Source organism: Neovison vison, chromosome 1, assembly GCF_020171115.1.
Source record: "Neovison vison isolate M4711 chromosome 1, ASM_NN_V1, whole genome shotgun sequence".
NCBI lineage: Eukaryota > Metazoa > Chordata > Mammalia > Carnivora > Mustelidae > Neogale > Neogale vison.
The window spans coordinates 291318566-291340258 of NC_058091.1; the positions used below are offsets into that span (position 1 = coordinate 291318566).

Genomic DNA, 21693 nt, shown 5'->3' on the forward strand with positions numbered 1-21693 from the left:
GAGTGTGGAGTGGATTTGGATTGGCGCCGGAGGACAGCCCACACACAGTGAAGAGAGCCTCCAAGTCCAACTTCAGGAGACCCACTAAAAAGTGGGGCGGAGGGAAAACCAAGTCCAAATCTCATATAATCCTCTTCTTTTCCCCAGTATTATCATTACTAGTTAAGTTTTTCCTACACCATCACAAGGCCCACAGTGCCTGGAAGTTAGTAGTGACCAGGCCAAAGGGAGATCCAGTCCCTGTATGCAAGAGTAATTGAGCCCAGGACGCTTGACTAGCTGTTGGTGGAGCATGGATTCTTGATCTCAGGGTTCTAAGTTCCAGCCCCATGTTGGGTGCAGAGATTCCTCAAAATCATAATAATAGATAATGATAAATTAATTAATTGAAATAATAATAATAATTCAACCTGCTTGCATTTAGGAGTTCTGGCCAGTGATATAACCTAACCAGTGCAAACCAACAGACTTTTTGGGACTTCAGCCTTGACTGAAGGGTTCAGCAAAATCAACCTAACCCTAGCATTTCACTGTGTGCTGGGGGCCAAGCATGAAGAACTGCCCTTCCTGCCGCTGCTAGGAATGCGGTTTGAAGAAAGTGAACAGGATTCACTGGGTCCGACACCGATCCAAGCCTATGATGCCAGTGAAGATCAGGGTGATGTTTACTGCAATAGAGTCCATCGCAAAATCAATGAAGTAAGAGAGAATTCTGCCATCAGCCAAGGCCTACACGACAGGAACACAGGGAGGTAAACAGTTTCAGGTTTTGGAGTTAGCCAAATGTGAATTCAAATTCTGCTTCTGCACTTTCTTTGTTGCTTTGATCAAGTCAACTCTTCTCTGGAAACCTCAATTTCTACTTGTAAAGTAAGGAATAAGAGTATCTTCTCCTGGAAGGATGAATATTAAATGGGAAAATAAATAAAATACCCACCACTGACCACACTTCACCCCCTGGCACTGAACAAATGGGGATTGTTACTACTCCACTGGGCAGTTTACAGGAAGGGATGGTACACATGAACTTGGGAGTTAAACTTAGTGTTTCTGCCTTTCCTAAGATAAAAAATTTCTAAATAGGAGTCTAACCCAAATTCTTTTCAATACTTACAGGAAAGAATTTTAAGTACTCTAGTTTCTTTTCTCCCCCTGGAGATTGCTGGAATTGAAAAGGTTACAGATCCAGACCTCAATGCATTTTTAAATTTCTTTCCAAGGTCTCACACCCGCTGACCTTCTGGAGGCGGTTTTGTAATGGAAGTGGCTTATGACAACACTATTCTGAACGTCGCTTTACAGCAAGTTAAAAGCTTCCTTTTTAAAAATTTAAGAACCACTGTTACAGGATTCTAATGCGTTGAAAATGTTCTCAATTGTTTGAGAGCTTTTCCTGCCTACCAGTTAATGACTCTATACTGAGCAAGAAGCATTTCCCCATATTGGGTTGGGGGGGTAGTCCTAGATCAAAACCAGATTTGAGTGCTTCAATGCCAAAAAACCTTTTTTCTGAATAAAGAATTTTAAGAAAAACCATAAAGCTTCTGAAATTACTTCCCAATTAATATAAAGGGTTGGTCTTCAAACCTGAGCACAAGGAGATAGTCGACCCTGGATTGAGGCTGAAACCCTCAGATTCCTCAAAATCTTCATATTTCTACTATATAGCATCTCACTACCCTTTCAACCTTTTGTATCCCTCAAGCATAAATACATGAAAACGTTATTTCTCCTCATTTTCCAAGGCCAACAGTGAATAGAAGAAACAAAGCTTGTGCCTCAAAAACAACGAGAGGGCTCACGACCGGCTCATGCCCCAAGCATGACTGCGCAGTGATCCACATGCACAGCCAGACAAGTCCACTCTCTGAACTCGAGCAGCTAAGCTGGAGGGGGAAAAAGATCTAAATGATCATAGTATAGCAAAATGGAGAAGAGTAGGTATAAATTTTTTTCTTTAAAATTATTGGAAGTACTCACAGCTCAGGTGGCACTTAGGAAAAAAATCACCAGAAAACTGAACGGGGAAGTGAATGGGAACTGTAGATGACACACGAAGATCAATTTAGACAAGCACTAATGCAGCCAAACCCAGATGTGGCAGTTTCCATCACACATGGCCTTCCCGACCCCACAACCTCCCGCAGCACCCCTCATTGCTCCTGACCCTTCACAAAAAAGCTGCTGAGTCTCTGCTCCTCGTTCAGCCAGCCTCTGCCCTCCCTACCCTTGTCACCACCACCAGCCACCTACAAATGACTAGATCTACAGAAATAGCAAGGTTGCAAGTCAAGGAAAGCCTAAAGAAGTGGGTCAGAATGAAGACTAAAGAGTCATAACTCTCAAATGAGTTGGAAGCTTTTGCTATAAAGACTATCGAAACAATCGGCAGAATCTGAATGGGGCCTCTGGGTGAAGGGATAAATGGTCCCATGGGGAGATTATATATACATATGTACCCTCCCTGCAACAACTACATATGGGGGGGGGCTCAGAGTAGGAGCTTTTATTAGAATCGGTCTTATTTAGAAGAGGGCCAAACTGGAATTTCACATCACTTTCCAAGGCACATGAGCCACGACATGCACAAATTTTAGGGTCTGGCATGGCTGATGCAATTAGCATTTTGCACACAGTGCTTCTTACCCTGGGACGTAGGATCCAACTGCTGAGATTCAGAACAAGTGTTTTTCCCAGTAGGCTGGAGTAAGAAAGTGCCCTAAAATCATTTCTAAGCTAAAGTAAGTCAACCAAGAAGATAAACTCTATTTAAACTCTATCAAGAGCACAAGAGTGAGAGGAAAGGAGTGTTTCCCTTTCTCAGAAACACATCATTGTTAATCTAGGGCTGAAATGGCTGTAAAAGCAGATCCAGGGTGGTCAAAACTCCATAAAGGACTTAGGGACAGTGAGCTGGGAGAAGTCCTATGCAGCAAGATTTTGTACAGAAATGGACCAAGTCTTGGATAAACTGTTACCCAGTAAATAATTCCATATACTTGTTTAATGTTTCATGCTTTTTAAACAACAACAACAAAATTTTAATCCCTTAACTCCTTTGAGCCGTACTACAAACTATAAAAAGTCCGTGACTGCAAATTCCAAGTACTGTATTTTTCTTCTTGACTGTACTTGAGTCAGTATGCTCTACAAACTTCAAGCTGATCAGGTGCAGCAATAAGACTCATGGGTAGTCTTCCACGGGTCTTCCATCCCAGTGTAAGCTTCCCTGAACAGAAATCTGAACAATGAGATCTCAAAATGTAACAAAGCAAAAGTACTAAGCAAGAAGGGAAAAAATAGACCCCTTCTAAATGAAAATATAAGTTTAAAATACTCAACGGAATCCAGCATTCAATGCGGTTAAGTATATACCATGGGATTAGAAAAAGAAGAGATTCTATACACCTTATTATCTGCGTTTTTCCATCCGGATCAGGTAGATGGGAAAAACAGGCCCACACCACCCCCACTTGCCTGCCCCACCCCACCCTGTCCCATCCAGTCCAATCCCATCCAGTCCAGTCTGGTCAGGTTCCAGAGGTCCTCAGGAGATACAACATACGAAGACGAATTCACATTCCAAAAGCATTCACACAGGAAGGCATTGTTTGTTAACAACACCCATTCAACAGATAACTAGGCCATTCATTTTTAGGTCTGTGAAACTGTGATGACACATAGGCCACATTTCTTATTTTTATTTCAACATTTAAAATATTCACAGATGGAGGATTATATCCATTGACATCTCCATGGAAGATGTACCAAACAAAGCATACAGGTTATTCCACAATTACAGAATTACATATTTGTGACTATGTGAATGTTTACCCCAGACTTTATCTGGAAAATACCACTTTAAGAATAAAAACAAAAACTTTAAAGTATTTCACTGGATTAATTTCCATAAAAAGTAAATAACAAAGAATTTCAGGAGATACCTAAATATTAGCCAGCGCTTTTTAAAAAAATTTCAAGCTTGTATAGTGCTCTTTCTGACATTCCTATCTGGAAACCTAAATAACACTCAACTCTTTCTCTTTTCCCCTCAATAGCCAAGCCAGGATGTACATACTTTTTTTTTTCTAAGTGTTTTTTCCTATGTAGGAATAGATCCAATATCACAGCAACTTGACTAGCTAATGAGGTAGGAGTATTCTTTAAAAGCATTCACAAAGTAAAAGCAAGAGAGAATAATCAAATCATAAAGAGGTTTGGTTTTGTTTTTATATGTGTGTGTGGTGTGGGGGTTTTTTTGTTGTTTTTCTTTTTTTTCTTTTTTTTTTTTTTTAGTGGTTGTTCTTTAAGTAAAATGCCAAGGGCACTGGAATTGGTCAAATGCTACCCATACTTGAAAAGACAAAGAGGAAAACCCCACTAGAGAAACCCTGAAACGAGTTCACTCAGGGCTGGCATTAATTCAATTCATTCTGGCATCACCAAGTAAGAAACCACTGCCTCAAAATGGCAAGCTCTCTTCCTGGAAGAAATCTTACCAAGAAGGTAATTTTAAACAGAAAACCTCACTCCCTTTCTTCTCTTCTCAGTATAATTAACTGGTCTTTTCTTTTAAACCTAGTTCTCATCACTTCCTGTACCCCAAAAAAGAAGTAATTTCTATATATTGCATATCCATTTGCAAATTTAAATGAATTTAGCAGTCAACCTATCAAATTCTGTGAGGGAAACACTCTTTCTATGAAGGTCTTAATGACACAATGTTGTACAGCTAGAAAATGCCTGGGTAACAGATTTCAGCACCAGCTCTGTGTCAGCAGATTGTTTCAAAATGCACACACAGCCTGAAGTCATACAGACCTAGGAAACTTTCCCATTATTCTCTTTACACCAAAATCAATGTTCTGTGTTCTAACTACCCTTTCTGTATATGTAATAAGAAATACTTTACAAGTCCACCCAAGTAAGTTAATAGAACACATGTATGTTCCCAAACAAAGGGAAAGTTATCAATCAAGATATGATTTGTCTAAAATACCATTTTGAACACTTTGGGTACCTATTATCTGATGAATAAAATAAATGGTTAAAATACCACAAGAGAAGATTTAATCCCCCAATTATGCACCTATTAGGATTACTGCTAAAAACATTATAAAAATCATCTAAAAAATGTAAAAACATACTTTAAAACAGAAGAACTGCCAGAAAACAATTTAATAACTATACCTGTCCTGGCAGCTAGTTTTGAAATCAAGTCCTTGACAATTCTACTATAAAATGTTTTAGACGCAGTAATCAATCTTGGTATAATAGTGCAACTCTCCAGCATGGCAATAAAACCATTTAAGATTAGCTATTGAAAATAGTTTGTTAACAAGAATTTTTTTTTAACATGTCTTTAAACCTTTCTTTTTACTATTCCATCCAGGACTGTGTCCTATCAATGTGATCAAAATATCCTATGTTTCACCTTGTTTGAAGACATTTCCCTCCTCTTCACTGCCACCTTCCTTCATCTCAGTTAGAGTTCCCCTAAATTCTCTTCCTAAGGCACATCCTGCCCTATTTATTGCTGCAAAGCCCCTGAAATCTGTGCCTCAATCGGGGTCTGCTTCATCACTACAATTTAATCAAAATCACTTCCGAGTGCCTGCTAAAACTTAGTAACATTAAGTCTAGAATACTATAGTCCAGTAGACTAACTGCAAAAAAAAAAAAAAAAAAGAACCAAGTCCACTAAGAAAAGGCAAAAAAAACAGAAATATGTGCCTATATATTCTTTCTTCCAAAAACTAACCACATTACCTCCTGTGACAGTAAAGCTCAGTGATATCTCTGGCTACATATAATCCACACTCAACATATAAAATAAAATGTTAGGCCAGTAAGCTTTCACAATTTTTATTAAATCCTAATCTAAGATAACAATATCTGATTTCATAGACATCATCCCATGGTGAACAGGTTTAATAAGTGAAAGGAAATCAGACATTTAAGTCATTATTCTCTGCAGACTAAGCAATAAGGTACTACACAGGACACTACAGGTAACGACATATACTTACTTGCTCAGTTTTCATACAAGCCATGTTTTTTTTTATCAAACTATATCTCCTAATAGTTAATACAGTAGAATTAGTGATTGTAGCTCTCATATAATATTTTAATTACAAGTACCTTGTTGAGATAACTAACATGTTGACAGTTTCACTGACTTTCCAAATTAGTATAATATATTCAAGAGAGCAAAAAAGTGAAATGAAAACTGAACATGACAAGTCATTAAAGGAAAAAACACCGTTAAAAAAAGGTGGGGGGGTGAAGTATCACTGGGGTAGAAAAATCTAGTTAAGTCTAGACATTGGACTGGAAGAAAACAGATAAACTATGGATTTCACAAGTCAGAGTTTATAAATTCAATGCAATACAAATCCTTTTGCATGTAAAAGCCAAAGTGAAACTAACAGGTCTATAAACTGTTACTTTTGGCCTTAAATGGTACCAACTCTTTTGATCAAGAAAGGCCACAACAGTTAAGATTGTATTACTTGATTTTATTTTACACTAGGTGGCGGGCACAAAGCAAACCTCCTTAATAAAGTTGACAATTAGCTTCACTCAGAACACTTTTAATAATGCACATAAAAAAAAAGAAGTATTCATCTTACAAATTGTTCTGCAATCCAAATATACAATAGCTTGGAAAACAACGTTTAGAAAACAAAAGCCAATGTAAAAAGACAGATTAAAACAACTAGAACAGTACAGGTTTCATATGGCTCTGATTTTACAGTTTTCTTACTGCATCATCAATGTCCGAAATCTGTTCCTTCAGTTGGCTCCATTGCTCGGGATTTAAAGAAATACCTAAAACAAAGTTTTTAAAAATTAAAAGTTGGAAATCCATTTAAGCTTTGACGATTTTCACACTTCCAACCCAAAACCTGTTTTATCGACAACTGCCACTTGAAATGGCACAATGGCTATCATATTGAGAGTCAAATCCCTTGTTATTACAGATTCATCACAATTACCTGAGCAGACCAGTCTAACGCCCAGTTTTACTTCCAACACTGCATCCTGCACAATACGTAGTGCAGCCTGTGAGAACAAACGATGACGCGAAGATGCGTTTCACAGAACCTTGCAAACTAGCAGGCTAAGTGGCCAGATCCAGATTTTGTATGTGACACTCGATTTCTACATCCAGCTTGTTCCAACATTTGCTCAAAATTTCTATAGGAACTCAAGGTGAGCAACTTTGTGCTGAGTTCTTCAAGAAGCATTCATTTACTCTGGAGAACTTTCTGGGACATGACCCATACAGGACTTCTCAGAATGTAGACAGTGGTTAAAAATGCATTCTGGAGAGTCCTGCTGTCAGGATTCAAATCGCAGGCTCCCTATCACTAACTGTATTACCTTAAAAAAAAAAATCTCTTAAGCCTCAGTCTCCTCACCAGTAAAATGGTATTTACACCTCAAAGCAGTGTTGTGAACCAATAAATTAGCTAACGTGAGTGAAAAGCTTACTTACCAGCTGACACATAATAAACACTTAAAATGTTAGCTAAGAACATGCCTTTCAAGTAAAAATGTGAAGAGAAAGCACTTGGCATTTGAAACTTCTAATGTACTAATATTTGACCCACATAAATAGAAAAATAAACTAGAATTGAAGAATTCATGTATTTCTCAGAAGACTGCTGGGAGACCATGAAATTGAGAGGAAGGCAGAAGAACATCCTGGGTCAACAGCCTGGAAGGGCTTTAAAGCTAATCAAACTGTTTCAATACATGTTTGCAGAAACAAGAGAAGAAACTGGCACCGGCCACAGTGAAACAACTTCGGTGATTCCAGAAATGGCCTTGAACAAGAAAATGTTAAAGGGTACAGAAACAGAGAGGTTAGGTTTACCAAACCTAAGAACTGCATAAAGCAAACAAGTGGTACCTTCAAGCTAACAAACAGGCAAAGTAGGAGGAGATAAAGAGGCCTATTTTGATCTAAGGATCAACCTCAAGCAGCTAACTACCCAAATGTAAGAATTTTATTTGTATACAAACATTCCCTAGCTATATGCTCAGTAAATAAAATGTGCTTCTATGATGCTAACAAGCTTGGGACTGGGTGACGCACAAATGGAAGAAGGACAAAGACCTGCTAAAAGGCTACCCCCCAAGAAGGATACCCTTTAGATGAACCTAAAGGAAACACTCACGTAAACCAGAATTTTTCATTCCTAATTTTACAAATGACCCGATAGTTCCTGCTCTACTTAAGAATTCACGTCAATTTTTTTTCCTAAAGCTACATCCAAGCAAATTAGCAGCCAAATAAAGTGATAGGAAGGGTGTTCTTTTTCCTTGGTTTTATTCCAACAGCTATTTAAGACATGTCATTAAATTAAGTTAAATCTCGTGTCTAAAAGACTACAGAAAATACAGAATCAACTAAATGAGGATCTTCCAAATGCACTGCCAACATTATTTCAATTTTAAATAAGGTAGGTTACCTTTTTTTAGTCCTAATTATTAAGACCAAATTCAGGAAATTAAATCTCACCTTTTCTTCCAGGTTTCATTTCACCTTCCGGATCCATCCAATATTCTCTAATATCAATTAGGACTTTCCCTTTAAAGTCCCGAACACTGACGTACCTCATTTTCCCAATCTGCAAAAGAAACAAAAACATAAAAAGGTTCTCATTTCAAGAGAGTGTCCATATTTTTAATCACAACTTGCTGCACACTCCCTATACTTTAAATCATGAAAGTAACTACTATTCTCAGTATCAAAACTACCACCAAAGGAAATGTCACTGTTAAGAAGAAATCTTTCTTTAAAAAATGGAATTAAAATGAAGTACATCTCACATTTTCAATCACTTTCACATTAAAGGAATCATTAGTAAAACAGAACAACACTATGGAAAACAGTACAGTGGTTCCTCAGAAAATTCAAGAGTATTTCATGCAGCAGCCCCACTTATGGGTATGAACCTAAAAGAAGTGAAAGCAAGGTCTTGAGCAGGTATTTATTTATACACCCATATTCACAGCAGCATTACTCACAACAGCCCAAAGATGGGGACAGCCCAAATGTCCATCCTGAGATAAATGGATACACAAAATGTGAGATATATACATACCGTGGGGTATTATTCAGCCTCTAAAAAGAAAATTCTGCCACATGCTACAACATGGATGAACCTTACTGAATGGGGTAAGTGAAATGACCACTCACAAAAAGATGCATACTGAGGTGTCTGGGTGGCTCAGTTCAGCATCCAACTCCTGATTTCCACTCAGGTCATGAGCCCCACATGAGGCTCTGAGCGAGGTGGACAGTCTGCTTGAAATTCTCCGTCTGCCCCTACCTCACACACACACTGAAGCTCTCACTCTAAATAAATAAATCTTTGGGACGCCTGGGTGGCTCAGTTGGTTGAGCCACCACTGCCTTCGGCTCAGGTCATGATCCCGGGGTCCTGGGATCGAGTCCCGCATTGGGCTCCTTGCTCGGTGGGGAGCCTGCTTCTCTCTGCCTCTGCCTGCCGCTCTGCCTGCCTTGTGTTCTCCCCCCGCCCCGACAAATAAATAAATAAATAAATATTTAAAATAAATAAATCTTTAAAAAAGAAAGAAAAAAAAAGATGTGTACTTCATGATTCCCCTTATAAAAGTGCCTACACCAGTCAGATTCAGAGATAGAAAGCAGAATGATTAATTATCAGGGGCTGGGGAAGAGGGAAAGGGGAATTCCTTAGGTTCTGCTAAAAGAAAGAGTTCAGGAAATCTGTTTTATAGTAATATGAACATACTTAACACTACTGCATGCTTGAAAAATGGTTAAGATGGTAAATTTTATGTTGCATTTTTTTTACCACAAAAATCATTAGAAAGCAAACTTTGGCAGTACAAACTACAACCAGTAGGAATCCACAAACCCCACTAGCTATGTACCTTTTAAAAAATCCAGAGATCTGGTCACTAGAACATGAGAAACCTCTTCCTTTTAGACATTCATTTCAAATAACATCTTTAATAGACTTCACCACAGAAACTACCCACAAAAAACCATTTTCCAAAAACTTGATACTATGCTTAACAAACTACAAATTCCAGAGAAGGAAAAGGCTTTACTCTGTAAAGCACCTTTCAGATGTCTTCACTATAAGACACTGTCTATACTGTCCAGCACTTCAACTAAAAAGTCATACTTCCTGATCAAAACTTTCAATGCCTCTACCTATCTCTTACTCATTCTAAAACTACTCTTCAGGGGCGCGTGGGCGCTTCAGTCATTAAGCATCTGCCTTCGGCTCAAGTCATGATCGAGCCTCGAATCAGGCTCCCTGCTCAGCGGGAAGCCTGCTTCTTCCTCTCCCGCTCTGCTCCCCCTGCTTATGCTCCCTCTCTAGCTGTGCCTCTCTCTCTGCCAAATAAATAAATAAAATCTTTAAAAAAAAAAAAACTACTTTTCAATCCTACTAATAACTGGCCATGGTTTTTGTGCTTAGAACACATCAACATGCAAAGATTCTGCATTTGGCTATGCTCCTTTCCCTTCCATCCTGGGTCCCTTGATTATAAAATAATCCTTTTTATTGGGATACTAAGTATTACTGTAGCAGAATCACAGCTGTACTGACCCAGTACACATTCACGGCTTCCATCTTGCATATATCCTCTTAGAACGCTTTTTCTGGTCTCAGCCAGGTCTGGTTCATTTTCCTTCAGTTTTCTTTCCTTAAGTAAGTTTCTGATCCTGCTGCTGTGCCCCCACTTCCAGGCATACCCCATGCTTTATGGAGAAAATGAAGTCCACTGGATATGAGTTAAGTGCTTTCAAATCTCTCTTCCCTGTACTCACAACACCATCAAGCCTTCCTTAACTTTTTACTTTTTCTATCCTATTTCTTACTTACACATTCTTTCCCTTTGCTTATCTACCATTTCCTAACATGCTCATTCCCCTCTTTTTCTAAGGCATTAGAGCCTGGGTGGCGCAGTTGGTTGGACGACTGCCTTCGGCTCAGGGCGTGATCCTGGAGTCCCGGGATCGAGTCCCACATCGGGCTCCCAGCTCCATGGGGAGTCTGCTTCGCTCTCTGACCTTCTCCTCGCTCATGCTCTCTCTCACTGTCTCTCTCTCTCAAATAAATAAATAAAATCTTTAAAAAAAAAAAAAAAGAAAAAGAAATCTCTAATCTGCAGCATTTTATAACTTTCTCCATTTTTCCTTCTTCCTTTTATTGCCAAATTTCAAAAGGAGAAAAATACTGTTTCTACTAATTGAATTCCCACTGCCTATTCTAAAGTCACCAGTGATCTTAGGGTCAGTTTTAATGGCTTATTTTTTAATCACTCTTCTTTGCACCCCCTAGTGCCTATCATACTAGGTTCCCAGTAAACTGTCTAAATGAATAAACTAAGACCAAAATAATTATCACAGTGAAACTGTTAATTATGATTTATAATATTGATTTAATGACTCTAAGAAATGCAGAATTATCTTAAGCAGCTAACCACAGAACTGAACATCGTTTCATTTTGGTTTTTACAGTAAACCCACTAGCCAGTAAGCCCATGAGCTAATAAGCTAGCTGAATCTATAACATTAAAATGTACTGAAAACCTATTGAAGTAATACTGATTAAGTCAAGTATGAGTTCGGTGTGGGCTTGAGCATGTGGAAGAGGCCTTAGGTATTAGGATCTACCCTTGAAAAACGACAGCCCATCAATTAAGTAAAAGAGAAAAAAATGACAAGGACATGGAAGGCACTAAACAGAAAGACACAACAACTGCTGAGATTCAAGGACATGCTAAACAGATGGGAGCTATACTGAAGAGGACTTGAAAAACCAGGAAGAGACTTCTGGAGCCTTTATAGGTTCTCGGACTAAGAACCAAAACAAAACACAGAAGCAGAAAAATACTACTACTACTCTCTTCTGCAAATCCTGTATTCCTGAGAATCCAAATTGAAAATAGGGTTAAAACTATAATATCACGCTAGAGGGACGGCTGGGTGGCTCTGTCAGTTAAGCACCTGCCTTCGGCTCAGGTCATGATCAGCGGGGAGCCAGCTTCACCCTCTGCTGCCCCCCACCCCCCACCTGTGTGTGTGCTCGCTCTCTGTCTCCCCTCTGTGACAAATGAATAAATAAAATTTTCTTAAGAAAATTAACAGAAAAACCATAGACCTAAAGAAAATGTCCACTATACTTAGAGCTGACAAAAAACTCATACCTAAAATACATAAAGAACTCTTCCAGCTCAATAAACCAAATGACCTCTATTTTTTAATGGGCAAAAAAGACCTGAACAAAGTCCAAAGTAAAAGTACAATTAGCTTCTACTACACATCCATTAGCTTATGTGAATAGCATCAAAAATTGACAAAACCCAGTGAGGACATGTATGAAGCAACTGGAATCTCTCACCATGCTGCTGGGTGTGTAAAATGGTACAGCTACTACAGAAAACATTTTGACAGTTTCTTATAAAGCTGAACATACACTTACCCTAAGGCCCAGCAAATTCATCTGATAATTGATCCAAAAAGGAAAAAAAATTCACAAAGATCTGTACAAGAATGTTCCAACAGTGCTATTTCTAACAGCCCAAGACTAGGTAGAAACAACTCAAATGTCTATCCAAAGTGTAGGACAAACTGTTGTATAATCCTACAGTGGAATACAACTCAGCAATAAAAAGGAACAAACTACAGATGGATTAAGAACCGCCCCCAAGATGTTATGCTGAGCAAAAGAAGCCAGACACAAAACAATACAAACTATACAATTTCACTACAAGAGGCTGCAGAACAGGCAAAATACATACACAGTGATAGAAATGAGATCAGTAGTTATGTCAGGCAAGGGAAATGACTGCAAAGGGAGGCCAAGAGAGAACTTTCTGGGGTAATGGAAAAGGCCTCATTACAAGACTGTGCCCATTTTTATCACAGCTGACCAAATTTTAGGCTTAATGTGTGCATTTTGTTATATATATAAATTACCTCTCAATAACATTTATTAAAAAGAAGCCCAATAGTCCTCTCTCCCTTGAGGAGAAAAGAATAAATAAATAAAGCTGAAAACTCTTACCCTCCTCCAAAAAAAAACAGAAACAAGAGGTAATATACAGATAGAATGAGTAAAGTAGAAAGAATAAAGATCTCTACAATCACATGATATAAGAGGAAATAACATAATCGGATGACAGAATGCATATAATTTTACATTATATGTATGTGTGTATACATTTACATACAATGCGGAATTTAACAAGGGGGCAAAACATGAATATCATTCAGAATGTTGATTCTTAAATTTTTTTGATTCCCCTCTCCTTTGGAGATTTGATGAAGGTTATGAATAATTTCTTCACTCACCAAAAAAATTCAAATACAGAAATTATAATTTCTGGTTCCTAGAATACATACATGAACCCCCAGCTCCACATCATTTTAAGAATTGTCTCTGTAACAACAGAATTTTAAAGGATCAGGTTTTTCCTTAAATCATTAAATCAAGTAAGGTAGTACTACTTACCCCTGTGTCTAACTTTGAAGAAAAATACAGATCAATGTCCCTGTCTCAACCATTCTGACCTTTAGGACACAAGTGCTAAGTATTCATGAGATAGGCCTCCAGGTTGTTTTCAGTATCACGTAAGCCCTACCTCAGGGAGGGTATGTCTCTACAGAACCAAGTTCTTAAACTCAGAGCAGAAGGGAACCACACTCAAGGCAAGCATGTAGGAGTATTTCCGCACTAGCCAGGATTCTGCCCAAATCATTCTGGAGTTTGAAAAATCAGTGCAGTGACTTTCCTTGGGTACAATTCTCTTCAAGTATTACATTTGAAGAGCTGCTTATGTTTATGCACACTGCTTTACCAGAGTAAGATTATTTCTTCTAATTCTCAAGTGATGGATATGAAGTTAAAAAAAAAAAAAAATCCTGTCTTATGGCTATTAATACCCAACCAGTTCTAATTTAGATTTTAGATCTATTTGTTTTTGAAAAGGATACCTGATCACTTGGGTCCTGACAGATTCTAGCAATGTATTAACAAGTTCCATTCTGTGAGCTGTCTCCAAGGCACTCTCTTGGTAAGTAAAAAATATAGAAAATAAACAGCTCTATTAAGAACAAACAAACCCCTTTACAAAACACGAGTCTGATTTTTCCTCCCAAAAAACTCATCCTTCACCCATCTAATAAAATTACCAAACCATTATTACAAATAAAAATGAAACCCTCATTCTATATTATACAATGTACTCTACCATGCTCTTTAACCAATTAAAATTCAGTATTACCACCAAGATATTTTTTATGGCCTAAATACCATCACAAGTAAAAAGCTACAATGGCAACAAAATTAAAGATTATCTCTTAGAATGCATATCACTGCACTTAGGTCTCTGAAAAGTCACTTTGAAAATAAAATATCTCGGGACGCCTGGGTGGCGCAGTTGGTTGGACGACTGCCTTCGGCTCAGGGCGTGATCCTGGAGTCCCGGGATCGAGTCCCACATCAGGCTCCCAGCTCCATGGGGAGTCTGCTTCGCTCTCTGACCTTCTCCTCGCTCATGCTCTCTCTCACTGTCTCTCTCAAATAAATAAATAAAATCTTTAAAAAAAAAAAAAAAAAAGAAAAGAAAATATCTGGTTCCTCCTACAGGTGCTTCCAAAACAGTGAGGAGTCTTCATAGCTTGATGAGGCTCAGGAAGCTTTCCAGATGAGATTTTAAAAATTGAATCCACCTTTCTGGTGAAAAAATCATCTCCTAAAAATAGATCTGGTTTTCCCCAAACTGTTCTAACAGAATAAAATCTCTAAATGTGGGTCTTGGTTTCTTCAATGGACAAGATAAAACCCATTAAAATGACACAGATGCTCTTACTACACAGGCAAAGGGAGGCATATGATGAACAAGAACTCATCATAGAGAGGTCCAAAACAGTTACCCGAATACTCAGAAGTTTTTACCTCTACCGCAAAACATTAAGTTAAAATATTCCAGTGCAGCCCCTCATTCTACACAAGAGAGTCTTTGAAAGGAAGGGATGGATCGCTTCCTGCAGATTTCACACTTCATCCTGACCCTTAAGGGAGGTTCCCACAGCACTTAGAATAAAACTCAAACTCCTAAAAATGGCCATCCAGTAGGAAGATGGTGCAAGATCTGGCCCCCATCCTCCTTACCAACTAGATCGCCTGTCAACTCTCTCAACCAGGCTTCCTAAGCTCTAGCCACAAAACATTTGCACAGATCTACTTACTCTGAAAAGGATTCACTTCGTATGACTGGCCCATTTAAGTCTTAAGCTTCAAATGTCACATCCTTAGAGATTCCCAGAGCACCACCTCTTCCATAATCTGCCCTTCTGCTTCTCAGCCCACATCGTAACTTTAATTATAAATACATGTTTATCAGTATCATATTTATTCCATGAAACCAGAGACCACGTCTACTTGGCTCATCACTGCACACCCAGAACTCAGCAAGACCTGATGAAATACGGTAAACATTCAACTTATTATGAACTCAAAGAAATGAGGGCTCTTTGGTAATTCTTCCTTATATACAGTGACTCAGGTTCTCTACCAATTCAGTCTATTCCCCAACGCTACAGAAGTCAAAGAACTAAAACCCATAACTAAATAATCCAACTGCATGGTCTAGGTTTTTAACATACTTTAGCAAAACTGTATACATGTAAGGTGTACCACTTGACAACTTGGTATTAACTTGATCAACTGCCTTGATCCCAGGACCCTGAGATCATGACCTGAGCTGAAGGCAGATGCTTAACCAACTGAGCTACCCAGGTGCCCCTATTTTCTCACTCTAACCTTAATCCTGGCACTGTCTTTCAAGGCCATAAGAAAGTTAAAAATATGTATCTATATTATACATAACTATGCATTTTATATATACATACATGTGTACACGTATATACACTCTAGCCTTTTCCAGTCAAATGTTTGCAGCCTCATTCTAACATTTTTGGCTCCAACTCATAATTATGCCGTTCTTGAAACACTTCCCTTGCTTTACCTCGATATTCAATCTTATTCCCCACTACACAGGGAGGGCCAAGTTCAGTAAATGCACCCACCTCTCCTGTTCTTTTTTAAAGATGTATTTATTTTTGAGAGAAAACTTATTTGTTTCGGGAGAAAGCAAGTGAGCAAGTGGGGTTAGGGGAGGACAGAGAGAGAGAAAGGGAGAGAATCCCAAGCAGACACCCTACTGAGGGCGGAACCCAACACAGGCTCAATCCCAAAACCCTGAGCAGAAGTCAGGAGTCCCACACTTAACCAAGTGAGTCACACAGGTGCCACCTGCCTTTCCCATTCTTATCAAGCCCAAACTAAGCAGGCCATAATGCTGTTTCTTCTCCAGTAATACTCCATCCATATTTCACAGCCCAATACTAGACCTATCTATTCCAAACTGATTCCTAAATGTGCAATTCTCAACACTTTTGGGGGGCTTTTTTTTGGATATCTGTAACTTATAAATTGTTTTACACTTAGCCAAACTACAGGTTTCTAGACTTTAACAATAATCTAGCATCGTATAAATGACTTTCATTTCTACAAACCTACTCTTATATTTCAAGGAATATAAGATATTTATATATATTATATTTATATATATATATAAGATATTTCAAGGAATATTCTTAGTCAATATTGTACAGTACTAGATTAAGGTACTAGTAACATTTTTCAGATCAAGCCAGACACGAATTCCTCTGGATCTAAGGAAATTACCTGGAACATGTTATCATCTCTGCTGCTGCTGCTCTGCTTAGAGGATGACAGGGCTCTTGAAGTTTCACCAGTCTTTTGTTTCTTCACAGGTTTCTCCGGAGTAACTTGCTTTTTCCTCTTTAACTTGAAAGAAAAATAAGCATATTGGTTAAAATTTGCACACACAAGAGTAAAACACATCTCAGGTTCAAGCACTTCATTACTTTTTAAGACTTAAAGATTCAAAGGACTACATTTATTAAGAAAAAAATTGTAAACATACACACAGGCAAGTTTCACTTGACAATGGAACAATGGAGCTAACCTAAGATCTAACACAGTTTTTTCAAAATGTGTTCTCAGAAGCCCAAAAAACACCTCAAGCATCATAGTGGCAATAACCAGAGGAATAATTCTTTTCTAGACCAGTATCCCAAATACAATTTTTTTGGAAGGGGGGGACAAAAAAAGAGATGGGGGCCTGCTGCTTGTGAATAAACTTTTGAAAACCCCAAGTCTACTCAAGTTAGTCAGCAACTTATATTTTTATAAAGGATATATATTAATTAGGAAGAAACAACCAACTTATTCCAATCTAGGATATGCTATTTATACCCTGTCTATTCCAAAAGGGACTTAAACTGACTTTGAAAAGTTATGAATATGAAAAGCTTATTTTGTACTGGGCACTAGAAGCCAACAACACAAGAACTTCATCACAAAAAATCACTGAAGGTGGACAGCAATGTGTTAGATTAGCATCCCAAATCAAGGCAATGTTTTAAATAAAGCAATATTATTGTAAAAACTTTTTATATAGCCCCATTCTGAAAATGACCTAACAGCCTATGAAAACCAGTAGAGTTCCCAACCTAAACAGCAGAGGGCAGTCATGTTCCTTAGTGGAAAGTAGAAACTACTATATTAATGTACTAAATTAGATGAAGTTAGGTAAAACAGGATGTACACACGTATATAAACTGAAAAAGTTAACATATTACTGTGTTTACAGGATTAATAGTACTATTAATAGCAAACAGCAAAAACAGCAAAAAAAAAAAAAAAAAAAAACCCAGCTCAATAAAGCAGAAAGTGGATTATTCTTTATATAGGGGGCTGGGTATCTACGGACTGGCACATAAAAGCTCGGTAAAAATTTGTTAAATGAATAGTCAAATGCCATTATTAGGTTTGAATAAAAAAAAAATTAAGAGGTATTTTCTTCTGGAGTATGGCTAATGTATGCTTTTTGAGGCCTTATTTCAACATTTAGGTTATATATTCTGTATTTCCCTATAAAGGTCCATCTTCTCCAAGATTTTCCCATAAGCTCTTTTAACACTGCCAACTAAACTCAGAGACATAATTACGTAACCTCCTAGGAAATAAAAAAACCAGTTCTGCAGAGAAGGAAGCTCTGACTGCAGTGTGAGCTGCTCAGTTAAGCAGAATACATGGCTCCCAGCACGGCTGTCATCTAATATACAAAAACCCTCTTGTCCAAATGCAAAATTTTATGTTAGCTTTGCCAGGTGTTGATTTAACTTAAAGGAGAGGAACAGAGTAAATAAACTCTAACTTAAAATGTACCAAGCCTACATTTTAAGTAATCCTAGGGGACTGGATAAACACCAGTGGCTGAGAAGGTGGTCAAAACTGACATCTACAAAGAGTTCAGGTAATTTTAACTCAACTACAACACACAATACCTAGAGATTAGGCAGGTTACTGAATAATGGCAAACAGGGTTCCGGCCTCATCCTAATGCTATCCCCCTAGGGAATAAAGTGGTGGCCCTACAGCTTTGGGGTTCCTAGAAGTCCTCTACGGGAGACTTGTTAAACTCTCAAGACTTGCTCAAGCCTGATTCAGAGGTCAGGAGTGTGAACATACAAGGACCCCAAGCATTTTGGTCAAGAGGTCCAGGATCCATCTGTACTTTCTGAAACACCCATCCAGGCAGTCATTTTACCATTCTGATAAGCCTTGCTGTCCTTGAGAACAGGATGTGGGCAATACTGCTGAATTAAGTTATCACAGAAATGACTTGCATTAACAGTCACCTTTTTGTCAACCTCACTGTCAGAATCGCTGCCAGAAGAGCTTGAAGAAACAAGTTCCTTTGATTTAGGCATTCTGAAAGAAAAATACATTATACACAATAATTTATAAATTGTTCTATTACCTTCGACTTAACTCTTTCCTAAGCAAAAATTCAAGAAGTTCCATGGTTCTACCATTTTGTAGTACTGGAGTTGTTACGCTCAGCACAATGCTATAAGTTATACTCTTAATTTATACTCTTCCAAATTGAAAGTAACACCCAGAAGCCAGCAAGGAGAAAGAACTAAATGTCACACACATCTCACACTCCTACACCTCTTTCTCAAACCCATTGGGTGTTTTTATACTTCATTTTAGAGGAGTTAGATGTTTATGGGTAGACTAAATTGGAAAAAGGCAGCTGATAATCTGTTAAAACTAGGAATAGGCATATTCTCAGTACTGTTTTATATTTCTCATTGATGAGACCTAACATAATTATTAATTGCAGGAACTGACCCCAACATTCACACAACATGGGGCACAGCTGCACTATACAGATGTAATTCGTTTGCCAGAATAGTCCTATTTTTTCATATTTCTAGATGTCCCTAATTTTCTTTGGCTTTTTGATCATGCCATCAAAATGACAAAAATAATTCTGAGTTCACAAAGTTAAATACAATTTTTACAGTTTGCTCTATTTTACACTAATTTTCTACTCTGAAATAGTTTAACTACATTTTGAAGAATCTGCTTATAGGTGGGGCAAAACCTCCTCTCAAATTCCACTATGACCTTAGCTCCCCCCACCACAAGATACATAACCCAATATCTTGCTTTCAGGTGGATCTTTATTGAGAGACAGAGTGCCTTGTGCACAGATTTTTGCAGAGAAGTGGCGGGGGGTGGGGCGCAGCTAAAGCCCAAATTTCAAGGAATTCCAAAGCACTCTTTTCAAGACACTTATAAAACCACTTATTATTAAATTATCTTTAGCCCTCTCTATCTCCAAAAAGACTGAGTCCTATTAATTTCTGTATGCCCTAAGGGCCCAATATATTCAACACACAGTCTGTAAATGTTGAATAAAGGGAAAAAGACTTCATTTCCTCCTCAAAAAAACTCAAGTAATCTAGCTCTCTAGACTAAACTTGCCTTGGCAACTAACACTAAAGGTGTTCCACAATAGGAGGTCAAGGTAAAAGAAGTGGGCCATCCTTCCCAATTCTAGCCACTAATTTCAAAAAGCTCAAACAAGCGCAACCAGCCATGTTGTTTAACTGGTAATTTCCCGATGAGAAGAGTAGATCTGGAGGGGGACCAGCAACGTTGAGAACCACATTTTATGTATTATTCCTGTTACTGTTCCATTTTACAACCCTAACTCCAAAAGCAATTTACGTTTTTTTAATGCTAGAAGCTAATAATGCCAAGAAACATTTTTTAAAGGTTATTAAATTGGACATAACCTATTTTTTCACTTTGAAACTGTCAAGCATAACTATACGGTCTATTAATAAAAGCTGTAGGGGGGGATGCTGCCTAAGATCACTTCACAGAACGACTTCATAAATAACCCAAATTATAAGACCACCGAAAAAAAACAAAAACAAACCAAAAAAGGTGATGGTAACTAAAGCCACTTTGAACTTTTAACAAGATAGATTTTTACTTCCACTTCATGAATCTTTACTGTTCGAAGGAGCGGGGCAGGCCAGTAATTCGGGCAGGTGATACTAAACGCTAGTGTGGAATCTATACAAAATGCAACTGAAAAAATGCGTTTCTGTCTTTGATGATGGCGTGAGGATCGGAAAAGACGAGGCGAAACTAAACCGGGACTAAAGGGCACAGGAATTCGGTACAACACGAGGGTGATGAGCACCAAGGCGGGGAAGAGGGTCGCGCGGTGCCAGGAAGCTACTGGAACCCTGGGGCTGGCAACGGCTGAGGCCCGGGGGTGGGGGGCGGGGGGGACAAGTTGGTCGGAGGGGGCGTGGGAGGCGGCGAAGTGCGGAGGAGACCGTATGGGAAGAGGAGGGACTTGCACCAAGCGCCATTTTCTTCTCTCGAAGCGTTAGCTCCCCTCAGCACACCAGCCGTCCTTCCCCCACCCCCTTGCCCTCCTCCGACGGGGTCCTCCCTTGCCCTCCGGTAGAGAGCCCCCCAACCCTGGATGCCGAGGAAAGAGCCCCAGCCAGGCTCAGGGAAGAAGCCGGCACCACACGCGCCCCCGCTACGGCCCGGGCCGCCGCTGCATTGTCCCGGGGGCGCCCGGGCCCCCTCCCCGCGGCTCCTCGCCCCCGCCCGGCCGCGCCCCGCCGCCGCACTCGCCACGCCGGGGCCGTTCACGGGAGCCGGCTTCTGGCGCGAGTAGGGCTGCAGAGCATGGGACGCGCGGGTCGGCGACAGAGGAGGAGGTCCAGGGAGGCCGAGGCGGGGAGGCCTGGCAACGCCGCCATTTCCCCTGGCCGTGGCCTGCGAGCTGGGTAGAGCCGCCAGAGGCTTGCGGCCCGGCTGGGAGGGTGGGGGCCGGCCAGGAAGGGGTTCGAGAGGGTGGGGGCGGGGTCCCCAGAACTCACGCTCCACTCTTGCAGCCGAACTGCCTTCTGCTCGCTCGCTTGCAACTGACAGAGAACCGGAAGTGACGGAAGCTCAGAGACGCCGGCCCCGCCCCTCTGGGACTGTGCCCACGTGATGGGGCGTGTCCTCCCCGCCGAAACCAACACCGAGACCCTTTCCAGGGCCTTAAAGGGACCCGCCCTCGTTTTCAGCGGGTCCCTTGAAAGTGTAATGCTGAGAAGTTTGGGTATGATCTGTGAATAAAACAGGAATGGGAAACCTCGAGCTTTGCACTCGTTCCATAAATACTTCTTGTACTAAAGTGAATTGTTCATAC

The 21693-nt window shown here is 39.5% G+C and overlaps 1 protein-coding gene across 1 annotated transcript; it reads right to left on the bottom strand.

Moving 5' to 3' along the window:
* Positions 1-3686: 3686 nt before the first annotated feature.
* Positions 3687-21459, bottom strand: SUB1 (SUB1 regulator of transcription). Its single transcript, XM_044233121.1, has 5 exons — positions 21377-21459; positions 18812-18884; positions 16770-16892; positions 8531-8639; positions 3687-6831 (listed from the first exon to the last, which is right to left on the bottom strand). The coding sequence occupies exons 2-5, from the start codon at positions 18881-18883 to the stop codon at positions 6752-6754; spliced, it is 384 nt and encodes a 127-aa protein (XP_044089056.1). The 5' UTR covers position 18884; positions 21377-21459; the 3' UTR covers positions 3687-6751.
* Positions 21460-21693: the final 234 nt, after the last annotated feature.